This window comes from Coturnix japonica, chromosome 4 (genome assembly GCF_001577835.2).
Source record: "Coturnix japonica isolate 7356 chromosome 4, Coturnix japonica 2.1, whole genome shotgun sequence".
Lineage (NCBI taxonomy): Eukaryota > Metazoa > Chordata > Aves > Galliformes > Phasianidae > Coturnix > Coturnix japonica.
Window position 1 is genome coordinate 61,099,650 of NC_029519.1, and position 26,775 is coordinate 61,126,424.

General features: G+C 38.2%; 1 protein-coding gene across 1 annotated transcript in view; it reads left to right on the forward strand.

Annotated features, from left to right (window-relative positions):
• The first annotated feature begins 4,558 nt into the window (after positions 1-4,558).
• The window catches only part of KCTD8 (potassium channel tetramerization domain containing 8), an 85,211-nt gene continuing 62,994 nt past the window's right edge, over positions 4,559-26,775 (forward strand). The window contains exon 1 of the mRNA XM_015862459.2: positions 4,559-5,481. Within this exon, the coding sequence (XP_015717945.1) occupies positions 4,638-5,481 (844 nt within the window). The 5' untranslated portion in view covers positions 4,559-4,637. The remainder of the gene's footprint in view (positions 5,482-26,775) is intronic.

Consider the following 26,775-nt stretch of genomic DNA (forward strand, 5'->3'; position numbering starts at 1 on the left):
TAAACACCACTGCATTAATTTCCGTGTGCTAGACTGTAGATATATACCCACTCAGATATTAAGTGCCTACTTATATGAACTCCTGAATACAAGCTGAAGCCAAAGGGAGCTATGATTACTTAGAATCTATCAAAAACAGAAAAATCAAAAATTTTATTGATAAAACAGTTACAGACTGTAGCTGTTCCAGAACAATTGCATATTGCTACATGCATGTGCTATTGTTATCTGGTGATTCTGGTTTTGCTTCAGCTTAGGTTCATAAAGAAGCAGCAGCTAGATTACGAGGTTGCTGGTAAGCAAAAAGCATAGCTGCATCAAAACTTGCTATATTAAGTGATCATATTATATGTTAAATATTCAGGAGCCAGGTGTTAATGAAGTAACCTGACATTACTATAAATGAAACACCGTGGTACAGATACAAGTGTGTTCTGTCAGGCTCTTGATGTTAGCAGGCTCCGGGAAACTACTGCTTGAGAATAAGAAAGAAATGAGCAGCTGAATGGAATGTCAGTATGCAGGATTCTTAAGAAGATTTCTTTGCACTGAGCAATATTTTAAAGAGGATTTTTTAAAAAGACTTGAATGAAGATGGAAAAATAATAGTGCATTCAAATGCTAAATATAGCCAACACAAAGAAAAGTGGGAAAAACATCACTGTAATACCCAGGTTACACTTGCATAACTGTTCAGGCTATTAGGCCTAATTAACGAGCTAACACATACTTGCTAAGGGGTGTTTATATGCAGAATATGCTAAATGTAGAACTTGCTACAGTGAAGTCAGAATTTAGTTAGACTTAGGTTAATGTAAATTCACAAAAGACACATTTCTGATCTGAAAAGGAACTAAATGCTTAAGTACTCCGGGAATGCTAATTCAGAATGCTATACTGCTTTAGTCTTAATGAAGGAAAAGAAACTGTGTATTCTTCATGTAACAAATCCAGTAGCACCATAAATTATTCTCATGTATATTTGGTTAAAAATAAGTGAAATATCATAGAGCAGATAGGCTGGTTTATAATTCCTGGGCTTATCCTTTTTTTGTGTGTGTGTATTCCTCTCTTTTGCACTCTGGCATAGTATAGGGAATGGTTTAAATGGATACAGTACAAAAGACCAAGCTCTTTCTAACTCCCACAGATGACTGGACTCTAAGAGCTCATCAGGTGAGGCTTGTCCAGTTGGTGCAGTGAATCATTCAAACAAATCACTTCAGCCACAGCATAGCGGAGCTCATTTAACACTGGTAACCTTTGTACAAGTAAATACTTTCAGAAAACATTAGCTGTCAGTAAATGAAACTTCCAGTCCTTGAGAAGCAAAACTTGCTAAATTCTTCTTGATTAACGTGACTGAAAAAGCTTCTCAGCAATTTTTTTCCCTGAGAATGCATAATCTTTGAAGCATTAATAACCACCAGCTACTTTTCAAAATCCAACTTACATTAGAACAATCAATTACTACAGCCTGTAAAGAAGAAAGTTCTCAGAAACAACTGTGTAGATTAGTTTTCCTTGATTTCAATCCCAGCAGTGCAAATAAATAATCTATAATACTAATTTAAATGTATGAAATGTTGTATACACTTGCAACGTTGTTTGGGTCCTGAAGGTACAAATTCCCACAGTACTAAATTTATATGTGTGCTTCCATTTAACTCTGAGAATTAATCACATAAATAAAATAATTTCTAAACTCTTGTAGTACAGGGTTCTAATCATTTTGGAAAAATGCAGTGTTATATAGAAATACCTTTTAGGTTTAAGAAGATGAATTTGGGTCTAGAAGAAAAATGTATTAAGAAGAGAAAAAGGCATTTCTTGGGAATGGTGCTTTGTTGCCAATAGGGAACAAGATCTAACAGAACAAGAAAGATCTACACATTCTGAATATGAAAATAATAAGAACTAAAAGGGAAAAATGGCAGAAATGACAACAAAAAGTGGAGAAAACCATGAAAGTGGACAAACCTTTCAGGGTTTACTGAGCAGGAGTAAAATACTGTTAGAAATATGATTCTGCTGGCAGTTTGTCACACTCTTGTCTACAATTTTAATGCCATTAAATGATGGCTGATGACTTTTTGAAAGACAACATAATCATCTTAAATGCTTATCAGATGATTTCTGTAATTATTACAGGCTCTTTCGTTATAATTATCTGGATATTTTTTTTTCCTGCATGAAAAACTACTCTTCCTGCCTGATCCTGCAATTCAGGACAGAGGAACAATTCCTTTTGACTGCACTGGAAATCTGCCAGAAGACTCATCTTGCTAAAAAATTGCCTAATTTATTCAGTTACTGGATTTACAGAGTTTTCATAATTCTCTCTCTAAGAACCTTCGATTAAGCATCTAATTTCATTGTTTATTCTTCTCCTCAACATTATTCTCTACTTTGTTGTTCATTTTCACTGGGGGAATATGATGTATTTTGCAATTTAATTTCAAAGAGATTATGAATCTTTCATTTGTTATTATTCAACTACATAAGACTGCAACAGCAGGAATAACCTTGGATAGTAACAGGTTCTTATTTTTGTTTTAAAATAAGATGAAATGTATCTCTAAAATATTTGTTCCAGTCTTAACTGTTGCTTGGGGACAAGTCACTCGAGAAGGAAGCTCAGGCCTTCACCTCTCTCTCAGAAACTTTAAATGTTTCAGTTAACAGTTTATAACCAAATACAATTTCACCATAGAGATTACAGGAACATTTTTTAAATGCAAGGTTACCTTTTCCATGTGTATCAGTTCAACACCTGGCTGGGCTGCAAGCCAAGTAAGTGGATTAACTCCTAATATCCTAATTTCCATTTCAGAACTGAGCAGCAGTAAATGCGTACTGGTATATATGAGTTTCTTACAAGGATAACCTAGCTAATTTGGACAATGTGAAGGGAGAAGGCAGCACCATGGACTGATTCATCCCGCCTTTAGGGAGGGATCCTAGGAAAGAGTAGTGAGGCACTGGAACAGGCTGCCCAAAGGGGAGTGGAATCACCGTCTATGGAGGTGTTCAAGAAATATGTAGACGTGGCACTAAGGGACATGATCAGTGGGGACAGTTTGTTGGTGGGACTAGATAAGCTCGGAGGTCTTTTCCAATCCCAGTGATACAGTGACAGGTGGGATGGAGTGCCATAGGGATATCTGTGCTAGCACATTAAAAATAAATAAATAAATAAAAAAGCCTGGACAAATGTTAGAGAACACAACCAAGATTCAGGTGGCTGGTGAGGAAACTTCCTCATCTTCAGCAGTACTTTCCAGTGAGGAGGTAACAGATGACAATGATCTACCTGAGAATTTACATCTTTCATACGTGGGCCTGATGTGCAGTCATTACTTAAATGATGAACAGACTGGGCTCTCACTTCTATATGGCACAATTAAGGCTCGAATCCTTAACTTTTAAGGAACTATAAACAACAAAATTGGAGGGCTGCCGTACACAAACTATCTAGCCAAGTGGAATCGCTCTTGGATCTTGCACTGGCACATCCCCTGTCAGTCTCAGGCCTCAACTCTTACTGGCAAAAGCAATCACATTTGCCTTCCAACACCCAGGCACTTTGGTGCATTCTATCAGCCCTGACTGAAAGCACATACATCAGGAACCTGGAAACAGGTGAGCTGTGGCTCCAGCTAGGAACAAATAAATAAAAATTATAAAAATATACTGTTTAAACAGAGCACAGATTTAGCTGTTACACAGCCAACAATCAGGCAGTGATGTGTTCCAAGTCAAAATCTGTGCTTGGCACCTGGATCCTAGCGGCAGATGACTTTCTTTTCTGCTCTGAATCACCCCAATGCCATTGTCAAGCCAGAGAGCTCACTGAGCTCCTGCCACACTGAACTGAGAACAAAGCTTGGTGCGTGCTGTGTACAGGGGAGCAGCAGGACAGCTAAGGTGGTGTTGCATCCTGGTGTGGTCTGTTAGACCTATGCTTTGGCACAACTGCTGTGACGCTCCCAGTTAAATTCTTCCCCTTTCCTCCCCATAAAGGTGTGTTGACACGCAGTGAAAAATGTTATGCATATACCCTGTGGGATGCTACTTCTGGATACATGTCCATCACTGTGGCGATAAAACTCCGCAAGCACCGACCAGAGCAGCAGAATAAGAGAGGCAGAGGGGGGAGGCTAGGAGGAATTTAAGTGGGGAAAAATAAATAAATAAATAACATCCAAAGCGAACCGAAAAAGCCACCAGCCGAGGCGAGGGGGAGGAGCCGGGGTAGGGGCTTGGCTCTCTCCTGGGCCGCGCCCGACAGCGCTCTGCCGAGTGGCAGCCGGCTCCGGCGGCCGCTCGGCGCTGAGCAGCGCGGTACTCAGTGGCCCCGTTACCATCGGGCGGAGCGCAGTGCAACGCGGGGCCGGGTCCGTCCTGCCGCGGGGTAGTGAAGGGCTCCGCGAGGAGAGGACTGAAGCCGCACATCCCGGAGCCGCGGTGCGGTGCCGGAGAGCGGCAGGAGAGGCAGCTCTGTCCGGGCGCTTCCGGGCGCGGCGGGCGGTGGGGGAAGGAGGAGGAGAGGTGGGGTGGGTGGAGGGGAGGGAGGAAGGCATCAGGCTGCCTTTTTTAGGAGGGAGACCCTCCTTCGCGGCCGCCCGCTCGCAGCCATGGCTTTGAAGGAGGCGGGCGGCAGCATCCTGCCCATCAGCGATATGGTGTCGGGGCCGTCGGGCTCGCCGTTCCCTGAGGTGGTAGAACTGAACGTGGGGGGCCAGGTCTACGTGACGAGGCACTCCACGCTGCTCAGCGTCCCGGACAGCACGCTGGCCACCATGTTCTCGCCGTGCCGGGGCGGCCCAGCGGCGGCTCGCCAGCTGCCCAGGGACAGCCGGGCGCGTTTCTTCATCGACCGCGACGGCTTCCTCTTTAGGTACGTGCTGGATTACCTGCGGGACAAGCAGCTGGCACTGCCCGAGCACTTCCCCGAGAAGGAACGGCTCCTGCGGGAAGCAGAATACTTCCAGCTGGGCGACCTGGTGAAGCTGCTCTCGCCCAAGGTCACTAAGCAGAGTTCGCTCAACGACGAGGGCTGTCAAAGCGACCTGGAGGACAGCACCTCGCAGGGCAGCAGCGACCGGCTGCAACGGGCCGGCCTGGACAAGCGCTCGGGATTCCTCACGGTGGGCTACCGCGGCTCCTATACCACGGTCCGGGACAACCAGGCTGATGCCAAGTTCCGCCGGGTGGCACGGATCATGGTGTGCGGCAGGATCGCCCTGGCCAAGGAGGTCTTCGGTGAGACCCTGAACGAGAGCCGCGACCCCGACCGCCCCCCCGAGAAGTATACTTCTCGCTTCTACCTCAAGTTCACCTATCTAGAGCAAGCCTTCGATCGGCTCTCCGAGGCTGGCTTCCACATGGTGGCTTGCAACTCCACCGGTACGGCCGCCTTCATCAATCAGTACCGGGACGACAAGATCTGGAGCAGCTACACTGAGTACATCTTCTTCAGTAAGTGTTCCCTGGGACCGCCGGAGCCTTCCCCTCATGCACACACGGGAATATCGGGGCTGCCCCCCTCCTCCCAGAGGTGGCCGTGCGGGGTGGAACGCCGCGCCGGGTCCTGGCCCCGATCAGCGGGGGATGGAGTGTGTGGGTGTGGGGGGGTGATGTTACTACTGCGTCTCTCGTTAGCTGCGGGCTACGCGAGATTCTGACAGCAGGTACGCTGCCGCTGGGTGATGGGAGAGCCCAGGGGGCGAGAAGCCTGCCTGAAAGGGGGAAAAGCTCACGGAAACTGCAGTGTTCGCAGCCTGTAGGTAACAACGTTCGTTGGCTCTGCGTAGCATCGGGGGGTTGCGAGTCTCTCGCAGACGAGAAGTTCCCCGGAGGGGTGGCATTCTTTCAGTTTCTCAGGGCAGGGTTCGGGATGATTAAGCGCAGCTGGATGGAAAACACTGGCCCCCGGTCACGGTTCGCCTTTGAAAGGCAGAGGTCAGCCTTGCGGTGTGCTTGGAGAGTTGAGTAATCCCTGCGAGTGGAGAGCTGTTCTCCGGGTACGTGAGCCTTCTCGTGGGCTCTACTGCCTGAGCGGTTTGTCAGCATCACCTGTCCCTTGGCAGGAGAGATGCGATAATCAGCCCCAGTAGCAGCGACCCGCTGCTCCTGGACCTAGTCACCGTGAATGTGAACGGTTTTCTATTCAGAGGAGAAACTCATTAAATACTTAACGCTGTTGTGTGTTATATAGGTGGTGACTACCCTTTGCTGAACAAACTTGAGAACTTCAAATCTATCTTCAGTACTACTTTAGAAGAGTTTTTGGACGTCCATTGTGTAACCTAGCAAGTTGGTCATACCTAATTAGGAAATGTAAAAACTGAGTTGTTAGAGGAGCTTTGCGAGTGGACCAAGTGGTGTAAAATATGTAGTAATTAAATCTCCATTCTGGGAAGAAAAAAAAGATAGACCTACTAATTCTTAAAAATAGAAGTTCCTTGCTGTAGTCAAAACTATGGCATAGCCCCCGTTGTTTGCTCAGGCATAGGTTATTAGATGCATAATTATTTGTGGGCATTTGAGATGCTTAAAATGTTTTATGTTATGATGTGTGTGTGTGTTATGAGGCGGCTGCTGTGTAGAACAGTGCTCTAATTCAGATCAGTGTTCCAAATTAATCTCCAGTGTATTACTACTGATTTATGTGGAATAATGCCAAGGATGAATTGGATGTTGTACAACAGTTTCTGTTTTAATTTGTAGTCTTTCCGCTTACTGTGTTATAAAAAGTGAAGCAGGTAGCTAATTTTTTGATACTTAACCCAAAAATTCTGGTTTTGCCTAATATTGTTTTTCCTACTTCTGGGTGTGAAAATTGGCTGAGCTAACATAAGCTGAAAAGAAGAAAGAAGGGGAGCATAATTTTAAAACACTTACAAACCTTTTTTAGGTAACCTTTAAAGTAGTTTTAACAGATTTTCTATCTAAGTGCCCAACTGATGGGAACCCTCTGATAGAAATAATACTTTATTATGAAATCCCTAAGTGGACTGAGTCCTTGTTGTGGTTTTGCTCAACTCCTGCGTAGGAATTTGTCAAATTGGCAGAAAACCATGTGAACCTGCCTTGCTGTTCCATGCTGGCATGAGAGGACAGATCAGGGTTACTGGCTGTAGTCTTTCCAAGAGTGCTTGTGAGGACTATATTCCTTCACTTACTCATAAAACCAGAGCTTCATACACAGCATGAGCATCTGCAACCAGCAGATAGTTGTTTGTCTGTGAATCTGTGGCAGCCACTCAGTCCTCTTCTTCTTGGATCGCTTCTCCTGAGGACTTGTAGATGACTCTGAAAGTGTTTGGAAAAAATACATGAGGATATATGCTTTCTACTCATTTCCTTGGAATATGAATAGATTTCTGAAAGCTACTAAGTGTTCCACCTGAAACCAAAGGTGGACTTTAATCTCTACTTCGGGAATAGATTTCAATTCTGTTTCTAGTATGTCTCTAACTTAATCAGGTATTTTGAGTTGAAAAGACCATCTCACTTCTTTAAAAAATAGAAATTAGTTTCTTAACTCTTGTGGCTGATTAAATTTACCTATACTACATGTTTTACTTTAAATTTTTAGACTGCTTACTATCCATGAATGGATTAGTTGTTGCAGCTTAATTCCAATTCAAGAACTGGGGCTTATTTGAGACTGTGTTTCAGGTTTTGGCAGCATATCCTGACAAGTACAGAAATAGTCATTCTCAGGCTACGTAATTCCTTCCAAAAAATAAAAATCAGAGCCTGATATGTACATACATTTCTCTAAGCTACATAAGCTCTCACCTTAGTATGCAGAAGAGTGATTTACTTCTGTTAATACAACATGAAGTGCATATGCAGTTTGGGAAAGAGGCCCAAGCTCTTTGGCTCTTTTGCTTCATTACAGTTTTGGGCTGCACTACAGGACCACTGATTAATTAATTGCTACTTGGTGTGCAGTAGGTGATAGCCTTCACAGAAGTTCTACCTAGATGGAATAGGAGACCAGAAGTGAGAAGACCTTGCCTCACATGGCTGCGGGCAGCTCAGCAGGCCTTCTGTTGTCAGACCTTTTTGTGAGGAAAGGCTAATTTGCATTTTAAAGCTTGTCTTTCTTTTGCATTTCACTGTATCTCTTGATACTGTTGTGTAACGCAGGATTGTCTGTGTACGCTATTACTATATAGTCTTTTTCTTCTGCAGAATCTAATTGGTCTTAACGGATTTTGCATTTAACATCTGCTATGCAATCTGACTTATGGGTGCTGAGAGCCTCATGCTCAGCTGGAAGCTGCCTGTTCTGAATTGACATGTGTATTCTAAGAAGAATGCAGTAATATTTCACAGAAAAAAAAACTTGTACTCTGTCACAATGTTCCTGTTCTATATGTGATATTTCTATTTCTTTGTCTCCTAATTTTGTTGTTGACATTTACATGATCTTCTGGCACATATTTTTCCTCTTGGTCATAGCACTCTAAGAATACACTAGCCCAAATTCAGTTCAACATCACACTGGGATAGCTTGGGTATGGTGGGTTGGCAAGTAACCCTGAGCTACTCTGAGGGAACATTGTCAGGAGAACCATCCATAGGGCGGTTTCTGTGGCGATGCCAAGCAGTATCATTGCTGATCTGGTGGTATTTTTGCTACAAGGACTGTCTGAGGTGCAATGCATTCCTCTTCCTTTCTTTTTGTTATTCCTTAGTGTGTGTATAAAATGAGTTTACTTGGAACTAACAAGGCTTGGAATAGAGAGAAGACTAAGCCAGAAAGAAAAATAAGAGTACTGAATCTCTGTGGAATGCTAGAGGGAAGTGTGATTCAATCCATCAAGTCTCCCTGCAATACACGTACAATGTAGGAAAGCTTTAGATTTCTGACAGTATCAGAATCTAAAAACATTGATCCTGGAAGGACTATTGCACAAAGACTTTGAAAATTTAGTGTTTCTTCAGATAGTCCTGTTACTTTGGAGAACTGATATAAAACTTTGGGATATTCTGCTTTATAATACCAGTTTGACTTTAATGTTACTTAGAAATAAATAATAATATACTAATTTATCTCACAGTTCTTCCAAAATATATGCCATAAACATAGAGGGATGAATCAAAGTGTATGCTTATAAATTAATATTATGAGAAAATCTTATCTCACTATATCAATTGGTAAGATAATCTGGACTACTGAAATTAGCTTTGGAATTTCAGTCTTAGTTTCAATCATGTGACAGTTTGAGAGACTGATTTTTTTTTTTTTTTTTTTTTTTTAAATGGGAAATGAAAATGAAATTAGAACAAATTCTGCTTTTCAATAAAAAAAAATAAATAAAAACAAGCAAAAAAACCAGCTGAGTTCCTCTGCAGCAGGTGTGAAAAAACCGTGCTGCACTGAAAAATGGTAGAAGGAACCTACTGAGTTTTACAGTTGAGTATAAGTGTGCAAAATTCAGTACAATGACTTGTGATTTGATTTTAATCATTATATTTGCATTCTGCTTTTATAAAAATGAAGTTATATTTTTAATTAACGCTGAACCGCCTTGATGCTTGGAGTTGAAAATTAGTACTCTTGCAAAGTATTTGAAAAGTAAAGTTGGTGTTTATTATCTGTTCTGGGTATTATGTACCGGGATCAATACTAGGTAATAGACATCTTGATACAAGCAGCTTATGGTATTTGGAATTGGAAACACTGGTTTTTGATAATTGTTTCAGACTTGTACTTCTTGTGCATTGCTTGGGAACAAAGTTCCAGTGTTAGCTGACTTTGCTAGATTTGTGATATTTTCAAGGAAAACTGCTTATTGGTGTCAGATCACTTCATGCATTTTCAAGGATTTATGACAGTGGTTGGAGGGAAATGTTTGCCATTCAACAGTGGGATGAGCAAATCATATCTTATTTTTTCTTTATTGTAACATGAACTTCTAGTTATCTGCTGTTCAAGAACAGAATTTATGTATGGAAGTTTGTCATTTAAAAAAAAAAAAAGTTCCAGCCTCATGATTTAAAATTAAAACATTACTGCTTATCAAATATATTTTGCAGTGTATTTGCTTTCACAGTGTGATTTGACTGGTAATTTTGCTGCTGCTTTTATTTTTTTTTTCCTTCACAGCAAATACTGAATTCATTATACTGTGACGAGAATTTGTGCAGTGAACGAGAATTCACTGAGCACTGCACAAAGAGAGGGTTCAACAATACTAATGTTATCCTCTTCCTGCTACAGTTCTGCATTTAAACACAGATCTCTAGAAATGAAAAGCCAGTCAGACACCTCTCTAAGATGCTGAGGATGAAGGGCTAAGTGCATGAGGAAAGATGTGGTAGAAAGGAAGGGTCTATTCAAGGCTCAGGTAATCCTGAGCATGGCCTAAACAATGTAACCAGAAATAAGCAGTCACTTTTTGGTGTGCTGCTAGTATAATGGCAAATTAAGCCAAGCATCTAAATGCACACAGGAGGAAAGTATGTGAGGTAATTTGCATCCATTTTTGCCTCATCTCTGCTCAGGACCACTATAGTACCTGCTGTAGTTCCCAGCCAACTTAGCATTGTATCAGCAGCTGGATGGATCCTGTATGCTACTGCAGGAGAAGTGAGTAATATGACTGGGCTACCCCTCATTTTCTGTCTGCAGATTTTTCACTCCATTGCCAGAGTCAGGTAAATCTGTTACAGAGATGAGCTGACCTTGGTCAACGGGATTTTTTTCCACAACACAGGATGATTATTTGGTTGAGGGTTGTTAGGCTTCAGATTACTGTTGAAGTAATCTTGAGTCACTATACCAGATAACATCTGCTTGCTAAGTTAGGATGATGATGATTTTATGTCATTTCTCATCGCTAGATATAGATTACTTAAAGCAGCAGGAACATGAATTTTTTATTTATTTTTATTTATTTTTATTTATTTTTATTTATTTATTTATTTATTTTTTTAATGAACCGAGCCTCTGAAAGTCTAGTGGAAAATTATTTTAAATAGATAAATTACCTGGCAAATCTTATTTTTCTTTACTAAGACAAATGTGTCAGGATGGATTTTCTGGGAAGGCGGTTCATGCTAAGCTAAATGGAATTAGTCATAAACAGCATGTGTAGCTTGCAATCAGAACCCATTCACAGTTGCAAGATGGACCTTCATGGAGACTGAAGTACCAAACAGTCTCTCACTAGTCTTTCACATCAAGTGAGATTCAAATTATATGAGTAATAATGTGGTGCCCTGATTGTTTGTAGTACAGACAATCCTGGCAGGAGGTAAGCAGCAATGATTTATAGTTTTCGTGTTACTTGTAGCTGTTAATCCCATTCAGTTTTGGTTGCATTTTATCAGAATGTTTTAAGAAAACATTTGTTGCTTGTTGATTTAGTTTCAGAAGACATTTGGATGAAAGGGTACATCTTGCTGCAAGGTGTCACCTCATTTATGTAATTGCATCTCTAAATACTTACAGGAATTCACCACTCTTGTAAATATCACAGTGGTGTCAAAGAGTTTTCCATGTTCCTAGCAAGAAGATGAACACAGGGCTTTTAAAATGATTGTGTTTATTTATTTATTTATTTATTGTTGTAGAATATTATCTTGGTGCTGTTCTTGCCAGAGTTGCTCAAAACAGTATTCATAGGTTGGGATCAGAATATTTACCAATTCTTTGCCCTCTGGGTACCTGTGAGGTCATAAGCTGTTTCAGGACCACCATCAGTTATGGCTGTTACAATTATTCCTTCAACATCATTTTGCAACTGGTAGTAGCCGGATCAAAATTCATTTGGTCCCTTTCTCATTGTTCCCCTATAAGCATGAATGCTATTGCAGGGTCTCTGAGCAAATTAGACGCAGGAACTACTGTCTCTCAGAGACTGTCACCTCTGGGTGGTGGCCGTGCCTCTGGGCTGCATGCTTATTCTGTTTGCTTTGTAGCACTTGACTATGATATGCCTGACCTGTTTTATCTTTTCAGGGATATGCACTTAGTTGGGAAAGCAAAGTGGATTATAGAATAGTGGATTATAGAATAGGAAAAAAAAAAAATAAAGCTTTCTTTTGGAATGGATTCTACAACACCTTTTAAACTACACATTACTCAGTGCAAAGACAAGCAATTCTATCCAAAGTGTGAACGCACGCTGTAAGAATAACTAATGTGTCAAATGCTGAACATTTCCTTTGGGGAAGAATGAAAAGACTGAAAAACTAAAGAGTGAAATCAACACTGTCATTAATTCTTATTAATAGAATTAAATAGTCCAGATCTTCACTTAGCATGTTTCAGTTTTACAGTACATAATACATACAGATGTTCTCTTTGCATTAGCACAAAGAGATATTCAGAAATGAAATCAGTATGTTTTATCAATTATCATGTTCAGATGTTTTTTTTTTGCTTTTTTTTTTCCTTCTTTCTGTCATCCTTACTGGGATTTACTCTTTGGCAGTGTTAACAAATATTCCCAGAGAGACAGCAGGGTTGGTACTCAGGGACTCTTGTTGTGTTTTGTTGCAAACAGACTTTTGCAACTTATGTTAATAGTGAAGTTGCTTTCTTTTCTTTTTTTTTTTTTTTTATTGAATTTGAATATTTGCAGGTTCTTTCAAGATTTATGGCTATGTCAGTAAATTCCGTGGAAATTGTGTACTATCATTCTAGCAGCTTTTTTTTTTTTTTTTTTTTAACCAGTAAATGTTTTATATACTTCGAGTTAGTAATGTCTAAACTCTACTGCAAGCATGTCTGTATTCACTGATAAATGTCTCTTGTATAAGAGTTGTTAGAGGTATTGATAGGTGTATAATTTGGCAACACTGTTCATGAGATTGTTGAGTTCAGGATCTCACACAGAAGAAGCTGGGCAATATGTCTTGCTGGGGCTTTATCAGAGTTGACTTTTGTCCTCTTCAAGGACCTACTTAGAAGTATCACATGGGTTAGAGCTTTGGAAGGTAAGGGGGCCCAAAAGAGCTTGTCAACATTCAGGCAAATATGGTGGAATATGAAAGAACTGAAGTGGTCTGGTGCAATATTATTTGTCAGTATGATTTTAAATGTTCAAAAAATTTTTAACCTTTCCCACAAAAATAAAACCGTGCATTTCCAGAATAAAAATCTTATTAAGGTCACCCATATTTTTTTTTTTTTTTTTTCTATCTGTCTCTTCTTCACCAGTGCTTTGCCTTTATCAATTGTTTTTCTGTTTACCTAATTGCCTCTGTTCCACAGTTTTCTCCAGGACTGAGGATCTAAAGAACTCATATGCTTTTCTCACTCTGCTCTAAGCAGGCTGGGAGCAACTCTTGTAGAAGATAGAAGTTCAATAGTGGTATGCACTTGGCCATTATGTACCTAAGCTATTATGCCTTATTGAGAGGGCCGGCAGTTTTGTTTTTGTTTTCCTGATATACTTAATTTCAGAAAAAAACCATGAATTTAGCAAAAGATTTTGAAAAAATCCAATTTATGATATGTCTAATATCAAAAGGCCAGAGAAGTCTACATATGCTTTCCTAACTGTACTCCTTAATAGGATAAATCACAGTATGAATGAAACTTGTAGAGTTTTGAATATATAACTTGGTCTTCTACAAGTACAATTAAAAAAAAAAAAAAGTGGTATATAGAGAAATCTATTTTAGAGATGACTTAACCTAAAAAGATCCAGTATTGCATATATAGCCATTATGAAAGTGTGCATACCTGTTCTTTTCATAATGCAACTCATACAGTTTTTGTTCTTGTTCTTTCTACTTGTTAATCAGCCCCAACTAAACCAACCATACTTAAAGAACTACCGTAAGGATGATAAATATCCATTATGCTAAGGTAGAAGTGTTCTTTAATGCTTCTGGTCCATAACCCAAATTCCTTTCATTTTCATTGAAACTCATGAATACAAAGTAATGTGAAAATGAGCTACAAAAATGTTAGAAAGCAGGTAAAGTAAGTCTGTAAAATAGAATGCCAATAACTTAAGCAGTGTAATGTGCAGACAATACAGTAGAGAAAGACATAGCTAAACAACTTTTTTTTCCCTGTTTTTTTTCTTAACAAACACATTTTCTTTTGTTTAGCTCTTAACAGTCACCCATTTATAGGCAGTCACTTCTCCGTTTTGTTATTTGCAGACAGCTGCTACTATTTCTGTTGTTAATGTCTACTGTGGCTTTTCAACCAGTCTAAAACAAAGTGGAGGCATGGCTATTCTTGCCTTTTCATCTATATTTGTCTCTTCACAATGTTTAGGAATTTAAATATCACTCAATCCATTTTAAAAATAGCAGTATACAGCCTTATAAAAGTGTGATCAATATTATCAAAGCTACTTGGACTTGAGGGAGAAAAAAAAAATAGAATGCATTATACATAGCTGAATTATTTCAAGGTAAAAATAGGTTCAACTGAGTTTGCACCAGCATTTTCTTTTTTGAATTTTTGGCTTCATATCCTTTTGAGTGACATGCATTCATGGCACCAGTTCACAGAACTGTGGGTATGTCTACTCATGGAAGAGCTGCTCTGGAAGTAATGCCTCCTATTGTTATTATGTTGCCCTTGATGGTCAGAGGCAGATGTTGGTGATGTGGCAATAGAGATGGAATCTTCCCACCAGTATTCTACTGCATTTTGTTGCTGTGTGACAGATGGCAACAGAGGGGCACAGTGAGGCTGTGGGTGGTGTATTTCAATAGTGGTGACAGCAATGTGAAAGAAAAGCCATATTCTGGACAAAAATGAAGATATTTAAGAGCACAGCATGCAGGCTTTTGTTCACTGCTCTCAAAAATCCATAGCTAATGGTGATGACAGTGTTGAAAAATACTGTTTCGTAGTTGAGAATTTTACCTATCAAAGAATGGTATTGTACTCTTTGTATCTGTTGTACTTCCCATGGAAATAAACAGAAAGCATTGCTTTTTGGAGTAACCCATATATTACGCTTCTCATATTAAAAACAATAACTAAAGAAGTGTAAGGACAAATGTAATTTGTAGTTCTGCTTGCAGTTTTTTCTTTCTTTGTATCCACAGAGTTTAATTTTCTGTTTGCAGTTCATCAGAAAGCTGTGTTTATTAACATGTTTCAGTGCTATTGTAATTCATAAACATCAATCTCTGATCATTCTCTTTTTTTCCTGTGAATTTTCATCGTGTTGCCATTTTGTCTGGGGTTGTTATAAGTGAATATACCATTTCTAAATGTTATAGACAAAATTCATCTCATTAAGCTATCTCATCAAGCTATTACTCCCCCTCTCTTCCTTATTTCCCCCCCCCCCAAAAAAAAATAACCCCTTACAAAGCAAACAAACAAGTAGCACTACCCTTCAGCTTCAGAATAATTCTGTAATCCCATATGATTAAAAGATACAAACTTTCAGAAATGTGCTGGTTTTCATTATGTGGAATTCCTGAAGTTTTACCCCATTGACTACCAAGTTTATAGATTTACATGAACTTTAGTGATCAACCTGGCATCCAGTCATAATAACACTCACATTTTTACTCACATCATTTTATTGCATTTTTCATGTGCAGTGGAAGTAGTTTGGTGTCTAAATTGGTGAAATTATGCCCCTAAATAACTGCATCTGTAATCACATTTAATTACAGGAAGAAAACACTTGCTGTAGGAGAGATTAGGGTAAACGTTGCCTGTCTAATCATAACCTTGATGGCTGAGCTCTGACAGCACTTTCTTTCTAAATCCTCTTGCTATGGAGGTGATGAATAAAACCTGTGTTTTCCACACAAGTGCACATTTAGATTTATTCAAAGTTTTTGCTATTTTTGGCCTGAGGGATGTGACATAACTGTAGGACTGAACTTTATGTTGATCATCGCTGCCAAAATTATGTACAGGGCTCCTTGCTTTTGATAGGCTTTGCTGGGCTATGGGGAACTGGATACTGTCCCTGCTGTAATTTTGCTGTGGTGTGGGTTGATGGCCCTGCAGCATGATGTGGGTTCCTGGGCAGTGTAGGAGTTTCAGGTGGGCAGTTAGGGCTGGCTCTTTGGCCTTGTAGTGGCCTTAGAGCTGGCAACTGTGAGAGGAAATCTTTTGTGGCCATGTATGCTTTCTGTGAGTATGAGCAGAAAAGACAAAAGCAATGTATTCAGAGGACTCTTGTCAGGCTACCATCGTCATAGGACTGCTTCAGGGCCTAGAAATCCCTGGGCAGTGATTCTGTGGTGTTTTTTGCGTTTTTTGTTTTTTCCTTCTATCTAGTTTCATGATCATTTAATAGCACAAAATATATAGAAACTAAAGACTTCAGTTATTGTTATGTGTGAAAATGGCAGTTTGCTGGTTAAAGGAACCAGTAAGGTGAAAACTATAGCTGGCTAGTATTTTTTTTCAGTGATACTGTGTGTTATTTGGTCTTCTATGATGGTGCTGCTTAAGTGGTGTGAATTTCATATATTGTAAAATTGATCCTAGTACCTTTTGTGCTTGAGTGTGAAATACAGGAAGGGAATAAAAACACATAAGAAGAAAAATACTTAGTTTGCTTTTGAAAGTATGTAAAAATACTTGATTTATAATTAGTATTGACAACATGACTGTATGTAAGCCAATCTGTGTTGCCATACTTAGAGTGCGTGAAAAGTTTAAAGGAACTTGGAGGTTTGTTTAACTGTATTTTCTGCAAATATTCTCAACTTCTAGAAGATGCACTGTGTTCAGAATATACGGTCTTTTAATCAGTAGTCAGGCTACTTTTTAATGGACTGCATAATTAGTCATATTTGAGAATAGCATGAGACTAAAACTGAGTTCCAAATCAGTGCTTATGGTCTAGAATGTATTTTCCATATATACATGTATATGTGTGTGTATATACATACATACATATATATATATAGGCACTATAGTGGTTGATCAGTTCTTATTTGAAAAGAGAAATCTCAAAAATTCAGCAAATCGTTACTGTTAAAAGCTTTAACCATTTTTTTTTAATGGTCATTTATAGAGGCCTACATATGATTGTGATATATCACCTTAAACTTCTTTGGGATATTTCCCATGTTAATGTTGTTGTTAGTGTTCAGTTTCTTAAACGCTGTGCTTTTGTTTGATCTTTTTAGCCTCTACATTTTTCCCCTTGCATGGCTTGAGTCACTTGATCAATGAGAAATATACTGAAAATAATTTTTTGGTAGATTTGAAGGCTTAACCAACAAATCACAGAGCAACAGTGTTGAATTCTTGTACTTTTTATTGGTTATCCTGGCTTTATATTAATCCATCTGCAAGTACTGACTTATGAATTCATACTTTATCCCTAAAGTATGCCTGATCTGTGGTGAATTTCTACAGCTTTTCAGGGTCTAGCAAGGAAATGTCAGAAACCTTGTATGAGTTACTGTAGAGTATGTTGCACTTTAGGGGAAATTTCTGTTTTGAGTTTGTGGTGCTGTATTCATGATTTATTTTAATTTTGTTCCACTGGATAGAAAGTCTTTTATCACAATGTCTGCTTCATCACCATGGAAAACTAACAAAAGGTGAAAAGAAGATACATTAGAACATTTTCCCTCTTCATGATGCTTGAAGACTTCATACCCTTCATATTTTCCATTGTAGTGCATCTTCAATAAAATGGAAATATGCTATCAAGAGTGAGCTGTCATGCCCAAGGAGTTTGTGGACGCCCCAATCTTGTTATAGGGAGTGTGGGTGTGTGTCTTATGATGTTCTTAATTATCCCTATAATTCATGCAAAAGAAAAATGGTAATCTTGCAGTAATCTTGATTGTAGTTTCTGACAAAAGGCTAAATTTATTATGGGTTTCTACTCTGTTATTTTATCTGTTGTGTTATGCATAAAAGAAACTGCTAAACATTTAATTTAATGAACTCTGTTCTGTCCAGGACTGAACAATCTTAGGCGTAGACCAGTTGTTCACATCAGTATAGCTTAATCAGTTCAGCTGAATGAATTTGTAACAGAATAGTGAGGTGGTTAGGTATTAAAATATTTAAACAATTTATTTCCTTGATTTTTATTTATTTATTTATTTCCCCCCACACACCAGAATCGAATATTCACTAGAATTATGCAAAAATTGGTGGGTGTTCCTCTTACTTTTCTCACACCAGTGCAGATTGCTGGAGTGATGTGTCTGCAGAGTCTTTTTGTCTGTTAAAAAAATCTCTTTAACCAGCAGACTAAAACAGAAGTATAGCTTGTGTTGATTGACACTTAATAGATAAATATACATATATTGTTTTGGGGAAGAAGCATAATAAAAATACCTTAAGACAGGTCTTATAACTGTTGTAAGTTGTCAAAACAAGTTTAGTATCAATGAAACTGGCAGTTATACCTGCTAAAATGTTTACTCATTGAAGGTTATTCTCTGGGGTAGTGCTTGTTTTGCTAACATGATGTATTTTCCACCATGGTAATTGGATGGATTAGTACTGATACCTTGTTATGACTTTACCTACATCCACTTATTGAAGGTTTGCATGTCATAATAGTGTTAACTGTCTGTTCCCTTCTGTCTACATTAAATATTATACAGAACTTGTGTGATTCTGTGTTTAAAGCTCTACAGTTGGTTGTCCTTTGCTTCTCAGAGAGTTACAAAGAAGTGTGAATGCGTGAGCTTCCTCCAGATCTGTCCTTCACAGAGAGGAGCAGAAGGGATAGAATCCTTAGAGTTGGAAGGGACCTCTGAAGGCCATCTAGTCCAACTCCTCTGCAATGAATAGGGACACCACAGCTAGATCAGGTTGCCCAGGTCCTTATCCAGCCTTGCCTTGGAATTCTCCAGGGAAAGGGACATCAGCCACCACACTAGGTAACCTCTTCCAGTGCCTCACTACTCTCACTGTGAAAGTTTTTTTTTTTTTTCCAGAGGAAGAGCAACCATAGTATTTTAGCAGGTCCCTTTTGTTCCTAAGTTGGTGTTACATGGAGTTTAGCTCCTCAGCAGATTGCATGGGGCAGCCTCTCAGGACTTCTTTCAGGTTCCTCTCCAGAATTTATTTGATCTAATAATTCTGTTTATGTCTGTGTCATCGGCTTCAAGCTTTTCTGCATAGTTGCTTTATGTTTTAAAATAAATTCATTTGATTTATGTGTGACCATGTGAATCAGAAGCCTATGTGGGTTTTTGGCATGTTTCTGTTCCTTTTCCTACCTTTATTTGTAAACTACCAATGGAATTACAGTAACAAAATAGCAACACAATTAATACTATTTTTTCATTTAAGATTACTTAAGGTTATGATCTGCTTTAGTTAAAAATATATATTTTATTACATCAATAAATATTTAAAGAAAAGGCATTAGCTAAAGCTAAACTATAACTTCACTCAATATTCTGACTGAGTCATATTATGGTGGTTTGAGATAAGTATAAGTAAAGCACTTTATGAAGGATGTTTTTCCTTGTAAAACTATTGACGAGCATTAAACACTTGGCAAGTTACCACTTTTTTAAAAATAATGTTTCTGAAATGGAGGGTTGATCTAACATGATTAGGTTGTTATTGCCCTATTATGTATGACCTTCATTATTTCATACATTCTTATGCAGATAAATATCTCAGTGATCCTATGTGCTTATTAGCATGGTTAGTGTTGAAGAAGTTTTATTTACTGTATGATTTGTCACACAAAATAATTCCTAGATTACTTCACACAAACGAAGAGTTGCCTGTTCAGTCTTAGTTGAAAACATCTTGAAGTCTTTGCATTCAGTTTGAATATGCACAGAGGCTACATACAGTTGGCAATATACAGATATCCAGAAATCATTTTCTGTAGTGCTAAATCCTGCATGCAATATATGTGTTGTATAATCAAGTAGAGAGAATTATGCTGAAGTGATTCTGTCTTTGTATATTCTCCCTTCTGAGTTTTATCTTTTAAACAAGATTTTCCTTCACCATGTTTCTCTTTAAAAATGGTTATCTTCCAATTCTGATTGGATAGAAAAATACTCTTGTTGCCACGTTAGAGACAAGAATGACAAGTATTTTAATCAAGATGCAGAATCTTGCTAGTGGACTTTCAGAGACATTGGTACAGCTGAGTTTTGTTGTGGTACAGATCATATGGGATAATTGGATCAGCTCAACCATACTGTTATGATATAATTCCAGGGGGAAAAAAAGTAGATTACAGTGTTACTTGAGTAATTAAACCCCTTGATTTGAGCAGTGGTAGTACAGAAGTTACAGCAAACTGTAGAAACAGGAAAGTGTTTATGATCCTTGTAGCCAATTTGCAACTTTTGTAAAATAATATGCTAGTTCTGTTAGCTCTCATTATTTATATGCAGCTTCATCAATGCAAAATTTCTCCAAGCAAAACAAGGTGTGTGTTTTTTGTGTGTCTCTTGAACAGGATTGCAGATAATTGCACAGGGCATAAAACAGCAGAATCTTAAAGGCTGTCTGGAAAGTAATATTCTTGAAAAATAAGAAAAGATCTTCATGTAACGTAGATGCAGAGGCAAAACTCAGAGTTCCTGATATCTGGTCCTGTAGTCCATCTGATAACATGCAGTACGTTTAGTTAGAGAATAAAGCCTTGACATAATAAATTTGATATCATGTTTGAGGTGAGGTAGTTACAAAGTTCTTTTCTTCTACGAGGTTCCTGCCTCTAAATATTGTGGAATTTTGTCTTCAGTTTTATAAAGTTATTGCAAGTGAAGCTACATGGACTGAGGGTTCTGATGAGCTTTTCTGCCCTGTCAGAGCGCGCTCCAATGGAAGCTATTGCTGTCTAGCAAGTAAGAAGTTTTCTATGAAAAGAAGAGCTTATTTGCATTGCCTTACAGAAGAATGACTAATGTTGTGATATGAACGTTATTTGTAGGTATTCGAAATATTTCAAGAGGGGATGATACATTTCATCTGCCATGTTGTAAAACCTCTGGGTTGTTTGTTTTGGTTTTGTTTTTTTTTTTCCCCTGAGTTTGTTATATTGATTTTTCACACTAGGTGGCAGTGCATTAGCACGAGCACAAAACGGGAATTGATTTAATTTGTCCAAGGGGAAAGAGATCCTTCTGTTTCATGTTTCTTTATGTGTACATAGCTGAAAGAATTACAGACAGGAGGCTGGATTATGATCAGCCACATATGGATGTGGAAAGGAAGGTACAAATTGTTTCCCCTCTTCCTTTATATAAAAAATAATCCATTCAAGCCAATTGAACCAGGCTTATGTTGGTTGTAGGTGGGATGAACCAGATCTCTCTCTGTGCTCTCCTCAGAGAATTAAATCTATAAACTTAATATGAAGCACTTTATTGAGGTGCATCCAGACTCAGAGCAGATTGCCTCACAGTTTTGAGCCATATGTTGTCTACACTGAGAAATGTAGTGAAAGGAAAACAGCTCCTTTCTCTCTCCAAGAAAACTGAGCTGGAGAGGTGGGGGAGGTGGAGAACTGGGCGGGGGGGCGGGAGGATGACAGGAGTCATACAATGACTATGTATTGCTGTGTTGGGGCCCATGGGCAGTCAGGGCATGTACACACTCCTACAGGTGGGGATGCACTCCTGGATTGCTTGTTATGTAGAAGACTGGAGGTTTGCTAACTTGAAGACTTCTGACTATCTGAAAGGTCTGAAAAACTCTGGTGGCAAAGAATGTTGTTAGAAACATTAGGGATCTGGGAGTGTAAATTTGATGTTGAGACATGAAACTTGAAAACAGGAAGCATGAAGTTGAAATTTAACTTCAAATTAGGATACAGTGTTTGAGATTTATGGATGAGGGAGTTAAAATGCATGTTAAAATCCATACAACAAACTAGCACTCAAACAACAACACCAAAAAAAAACCAAAAACAAACCAAAAACCATAACTCTTTGTCATTCATTTTTTGAACCTCTAGCTTTCATATTTTCGATCCTATCTTTCACTGCTGTGCAAGAAAATCTCCACCTAATCCTGCATAAGGTATATGTAGAAAACTGAAAAGCAGCATATATTAATGGCTTCTGCAGTTAAATTCCACATGCATTATTTGGGGTGATTAAATAATAAATAAATAGAAAAGTGGCAGTCAAAAGAAAAAAAAATAGATCTGACACAGGAATAGTTGACTGTATGATAAAGAATTGGGGGGGGGCGGGGGGAAGATACAAAAGATCTTGAAAAATGGTATCAGAAAGTCGTTAACCAAAGATCTAAATCTCCGTATGTAAATTTCTTTTCACAAAAGGGGTTTGCTCAAAAATAAGGTAATTGTTTCAAGTTTCATTCAAATTTATACTTATAGGAGATACATTTTCTGTACTACTTTTATCTTGCTCACTGGAGGTAAGCATTTTAAAACTGGGAAAGCTTTCGCCTGAGGCTGGGAAGGCTACTACCAAGAATATGTTTACTTCAAGAAAATTTGACTAAAATCAATGTCTCCTGGGACCTCAATGCATGTAGCTTCTGCCTTATTTATTCAGCTTTATTTTATGTTATACATATATATATCTGCATCCCTACTGAATGAGCTGAATAAAAACAAATTGAAATGCAGGAAAACAGATTTTCTCACCCTGATTCTTACTAGGTCTGCCACAGTAGCTTAAAATTCATCAATACTGCTGGAAGGATAGCCAAAGGAATATTTACCTGTCTTCTACCATGATGTTCACAGAAAGTAGATCTTTTAGAAAAATAGGTTGCTCAAATTTGCTGTCTTTCTTTTTTTTCTTTTTTTTTTTATCTCATATTAGTGGGAGTGATCATCCTGCCTATAATTTATTTCATAGTTGTGCCAGAGGTGAAGATGCAGCTGGCTAGCCATAAAAATGCAATGCAAATTTTATTTGAAAGTACCACTTAAACAATTCCTTGTTAGTTAGGGGAAGCAACAAATGGTGCAGAGTTCTAATTTATCTGGAATGTTGTGCTAAAGTGAGCCTAATGCTTGTGGCAGTGATGTGGGAGGTAGTAATTGCCACCACTCAGCTAGAGCTGTTGATCACCACTCTCTGACCATCCAAGCAATTATTTACCCAGAAAATAGGCCAGTCTGTAAAAGCGTGTATTTCCAGTTTAGAGATAAGATTGTGCTTTGTGACCATATCAAAGGCCTCGTAGGAGTCCAGATGATGTCAATTGCTCTGCCTTTGTCCACTAATGCTGTTGCTCTATGATAGATGGCCATCAGAGTAGTAAGGCACAGTCTGCCCTTGGTGAAGTCATGCTGGCTGCCTCTGATCACCACCTTGTCTTGCCTTAGCATCTCAACCAGGAAGATCTGTTCCATCATCTTCTAAGGAAAAGACAAGAGGCTCATTGGCTTGTAGTTTCTTGGGTCTTCCTTACCCCCTTTCTGGAAAATGGGAGTGATGTTTTCTTTTTTTCCAGTCACCAGGGACTTAACCTGACAACTATGACTTTTCAGATATGACAGAGACTGGCTGGGTAACATCACAAGCCAGCTCCCTCAGAACCCAGGAATGCATGTCATTCAGTCCCATGGGCTTGTACACATTCATCCACAAGGCCATCTTACACTTGTTCCTGTTGTACAGAAGAAGGGAGTTTATTTTCCTAACCCCTGCCTAGAGGTTAAAGGACAAAAGAGGTGTGGGAAGCTTTACAGACAGTGAAACCTGAGACAAAGAGGCTTTCCACTTGGGCTTCTTCACATCAAGAGTGTGGAGCACTTAGAGGAAAAAGGTCTGAGGTATCTCAAATGTATAAATAAATAAATAACATTGTCTATAAAATCAGTATCTATAAAATCAGTATTTATTTGTATGAATAATGCTATGCAATATCTATAAAAACAGTAATTATAAAAACTATTATTTTTATATATGAAGAGTATTATGCAGAAGTTTAAAAGTGGAGAGCTTTGTTGCTGGTTTTTGTTGTTATTGCTGTTTTTTATGTTTGGTCTTAGTTTTGTTTTTGTTCCCAAACACCTTGCGGACAGGTGATAAATTTGATATAAACCTTTGGGAAGAGAGCGAGTTTCACTCTTCTTTTGTTTTCTGTTAGGAGCACACAGTTTCACAGACTGGATGATGTGGACTGATGATGCAGGGTCCCTCTGGATCTCACACAGTTAGAATCTCTTTAATATTTACGTAGTTTCATTTTCAGATACTCCTCCAACCAATCTGTGTAGTCTGCAGATCAAATTCCAACTAAAAAGGAGAAAGATAAATTGTTAACTTTTAAAGTAAGTAGTAACGAAACATGACATCTATTTTTTGAAAAATGGTCTAATTAAAATCTGATTATCTCATCAATAAATTGGTAGCCATTTTCACTTTGTGTTATTTTATCTTATTTGTTTTACAGCCACACATTGGAGAAGCAGCAGAAACCTACTTTTTGTTCAGGCAAGCCATGAGCAACTTGCTCTAATAGCAGATTTTTATCTTGCTCGCATGGCAGTTCTGATTAGATCTGAAAAACGAATGACAGGATTCTTCAAACCACCCAGATGACTTGTCTTTATTTGTAACCATGATTTAACAGTGAATTTGCATTCAAGAATCAAACTTCACTGGCATAAGGTTTATGCTTATTTGTTAGATTTTTCACATTCATAGTCCCAGTTTTATTCCCTCATTAAGGCAACGTGCTCTTCCAGACTGTTGGAACACTGTGGCTGTGTTTTTGTTAGACAAAACAAAATATTGAGCCTTTACAGTTTGATAATATGGCATTCATGAAGAAAACATTCAAGGTATTTATGGGATTTTACTACTGTTTTCCCTCCTCAGTGTTTTGCTTGCCTCCTCCTGGTTCTGAAATGTCATCTCCATATGGAGTTACTGCTGTTCCTGAATTCACGTCAGCATTCCTTATTACAGCTTGTCTGCTGTCTAATCATTTACCAGTCAAATTTTGCACATTACACTTGAATTACTTCAAACATCATCTGGGATATATCCTTCTGACAAACTGGAATTGGGAAAAGCATCCTGTCATAAATTTAGTTTTGAATAACTTTTCTTGTAATAGGTACTAACACAAAATATTCATTATGCACTCCTGTTGTCCTCCTGGTTTCTGCCTTTCTCCTTCTTACTTAAACCTATAAAATATTTTTCTGTTTCCATTATCATTTAAGATGCTTGTAAATAAGTTTATCGTCCTTTTGACTATGACATCATCATCTTTCTTATATCTTTCTCAGATTCAATTTCTGCACGCATTTTTTATTTTTTTCTGTTTTTCTACCTCTGTATTTTGTTCTTGCTCTTTTTGTTATGTTTCTTTCAATATATTTAAGGGTTGTGTTTGTTTCTTTATTTGTTTTTTTGTTTTTGCTGAATTTGAAAGTCTTTTAGGCTTATACAGTTGCTTCTTAAGTGAAAGTGTTCTACCAGAACTTGAAGACTTTCTACTCAAGGATTTTGAACAAACGGTCCAGTCTTATTTAATGATTTATTAATTTCTAACAAAGTTATAATCTTTAAAAGACATCACTTTTGGTTCTTTCTTTCTTGTCTTTGTTTTCTCACCTCCATCCTGATGGACAAATAGACACAGCTGGTTGCTCTACTTCCAATCTTCATTTGTTACTTCCTGTGGTCACATTCTGTTCCACAGCAGTGTAAGTTTATTGGGTGACATAATAGAGATGAGAAGTTTCTATTTTATTTGTAAAATGTCATATTTCCTTGTTTTTCTTTCCATCTGTATTTCAAAATAGAGATTGAATTACATAGTCTTGTTGTTAAGTCTTTCCACTCCCTACTTTTGTTTTCTGCTGTAGATTCTAGTCCTCAGTCCAGATGAAAAGCCAGGCTGTGTGTAGCCTTGTAGCATAAAAATAAAGCCTTGTTCATTTTTATTTCTTATTATAGACACATGCACACAAAAGCTAAAACCTCCTAAGACATTAGAGTCTACGTTTTTCTTCTTGTTTGTAGCAGTACTTAACTGTGACCCTTGCTTCAGAGATTTTCCACTTCCATATGAAAGAGTTGCAGCAAAGATAATGTGGTAGATTCATGTTTTTTACAGACAATAATTTAGTAAATTTAAATATTAATTTAAATATTAAATATTAATAATAATATTAATTATTATTAATGTGCTAATATTACTATGTGATTATGTAATGAACTTTCTTCTTTGAAGATGTCCCCAAGAAATTAAAGGGGAAATGGCTGATCTTACCCACTTGGAACATTATTTGATTAAAAAAAAAAATAGAAAATAGCTATCCTAAAAATTAATGTGCATTCTTTATTTTTATTCTCTGTATTCTGTGAACTTATTTTTCTAGCTTTAGGTGTGCAACTTTATCATTGTCTCACTGTCATTTTAACTTCCTGAAACTTAATATTATCTGAGTGTTTATGGAAAACAATATTTCCTTCCAAGATAGCAAGAGAATCACAAAGCATTAAAATTCAAGAGGAATTGCTTGAGGGGAACAGAAGGATCATATTCAATTGTGCCATGTCTTAAGAAGTCAGCCACAAAATACATGGGATATTTATCTAGCATGATCACAGTACTGTGTATGTACAGGAGGCAAAACCAGAACTGGCATTTTAATTTAAATATCCAATTTGCTGGTCCCAAGGATGTTTGGTATCACTATTAAAAATACTTTCTCCTATTTCAACATTGTGGTGCTAACAGTCATCAGCCTGGGATGCTGCCCTAGACTCACCAGGCTGGTGGTGACACCCAGAGTGGGCAGCCTGGGCCAAAATGGCTATTCCTTGGGAAAACCAAGGTAGTCACAGAGGAAAGGGAGACTGAGGTTATTCTGTAGGAAGAGCAGGTATAGGAAGCTGAGGAAA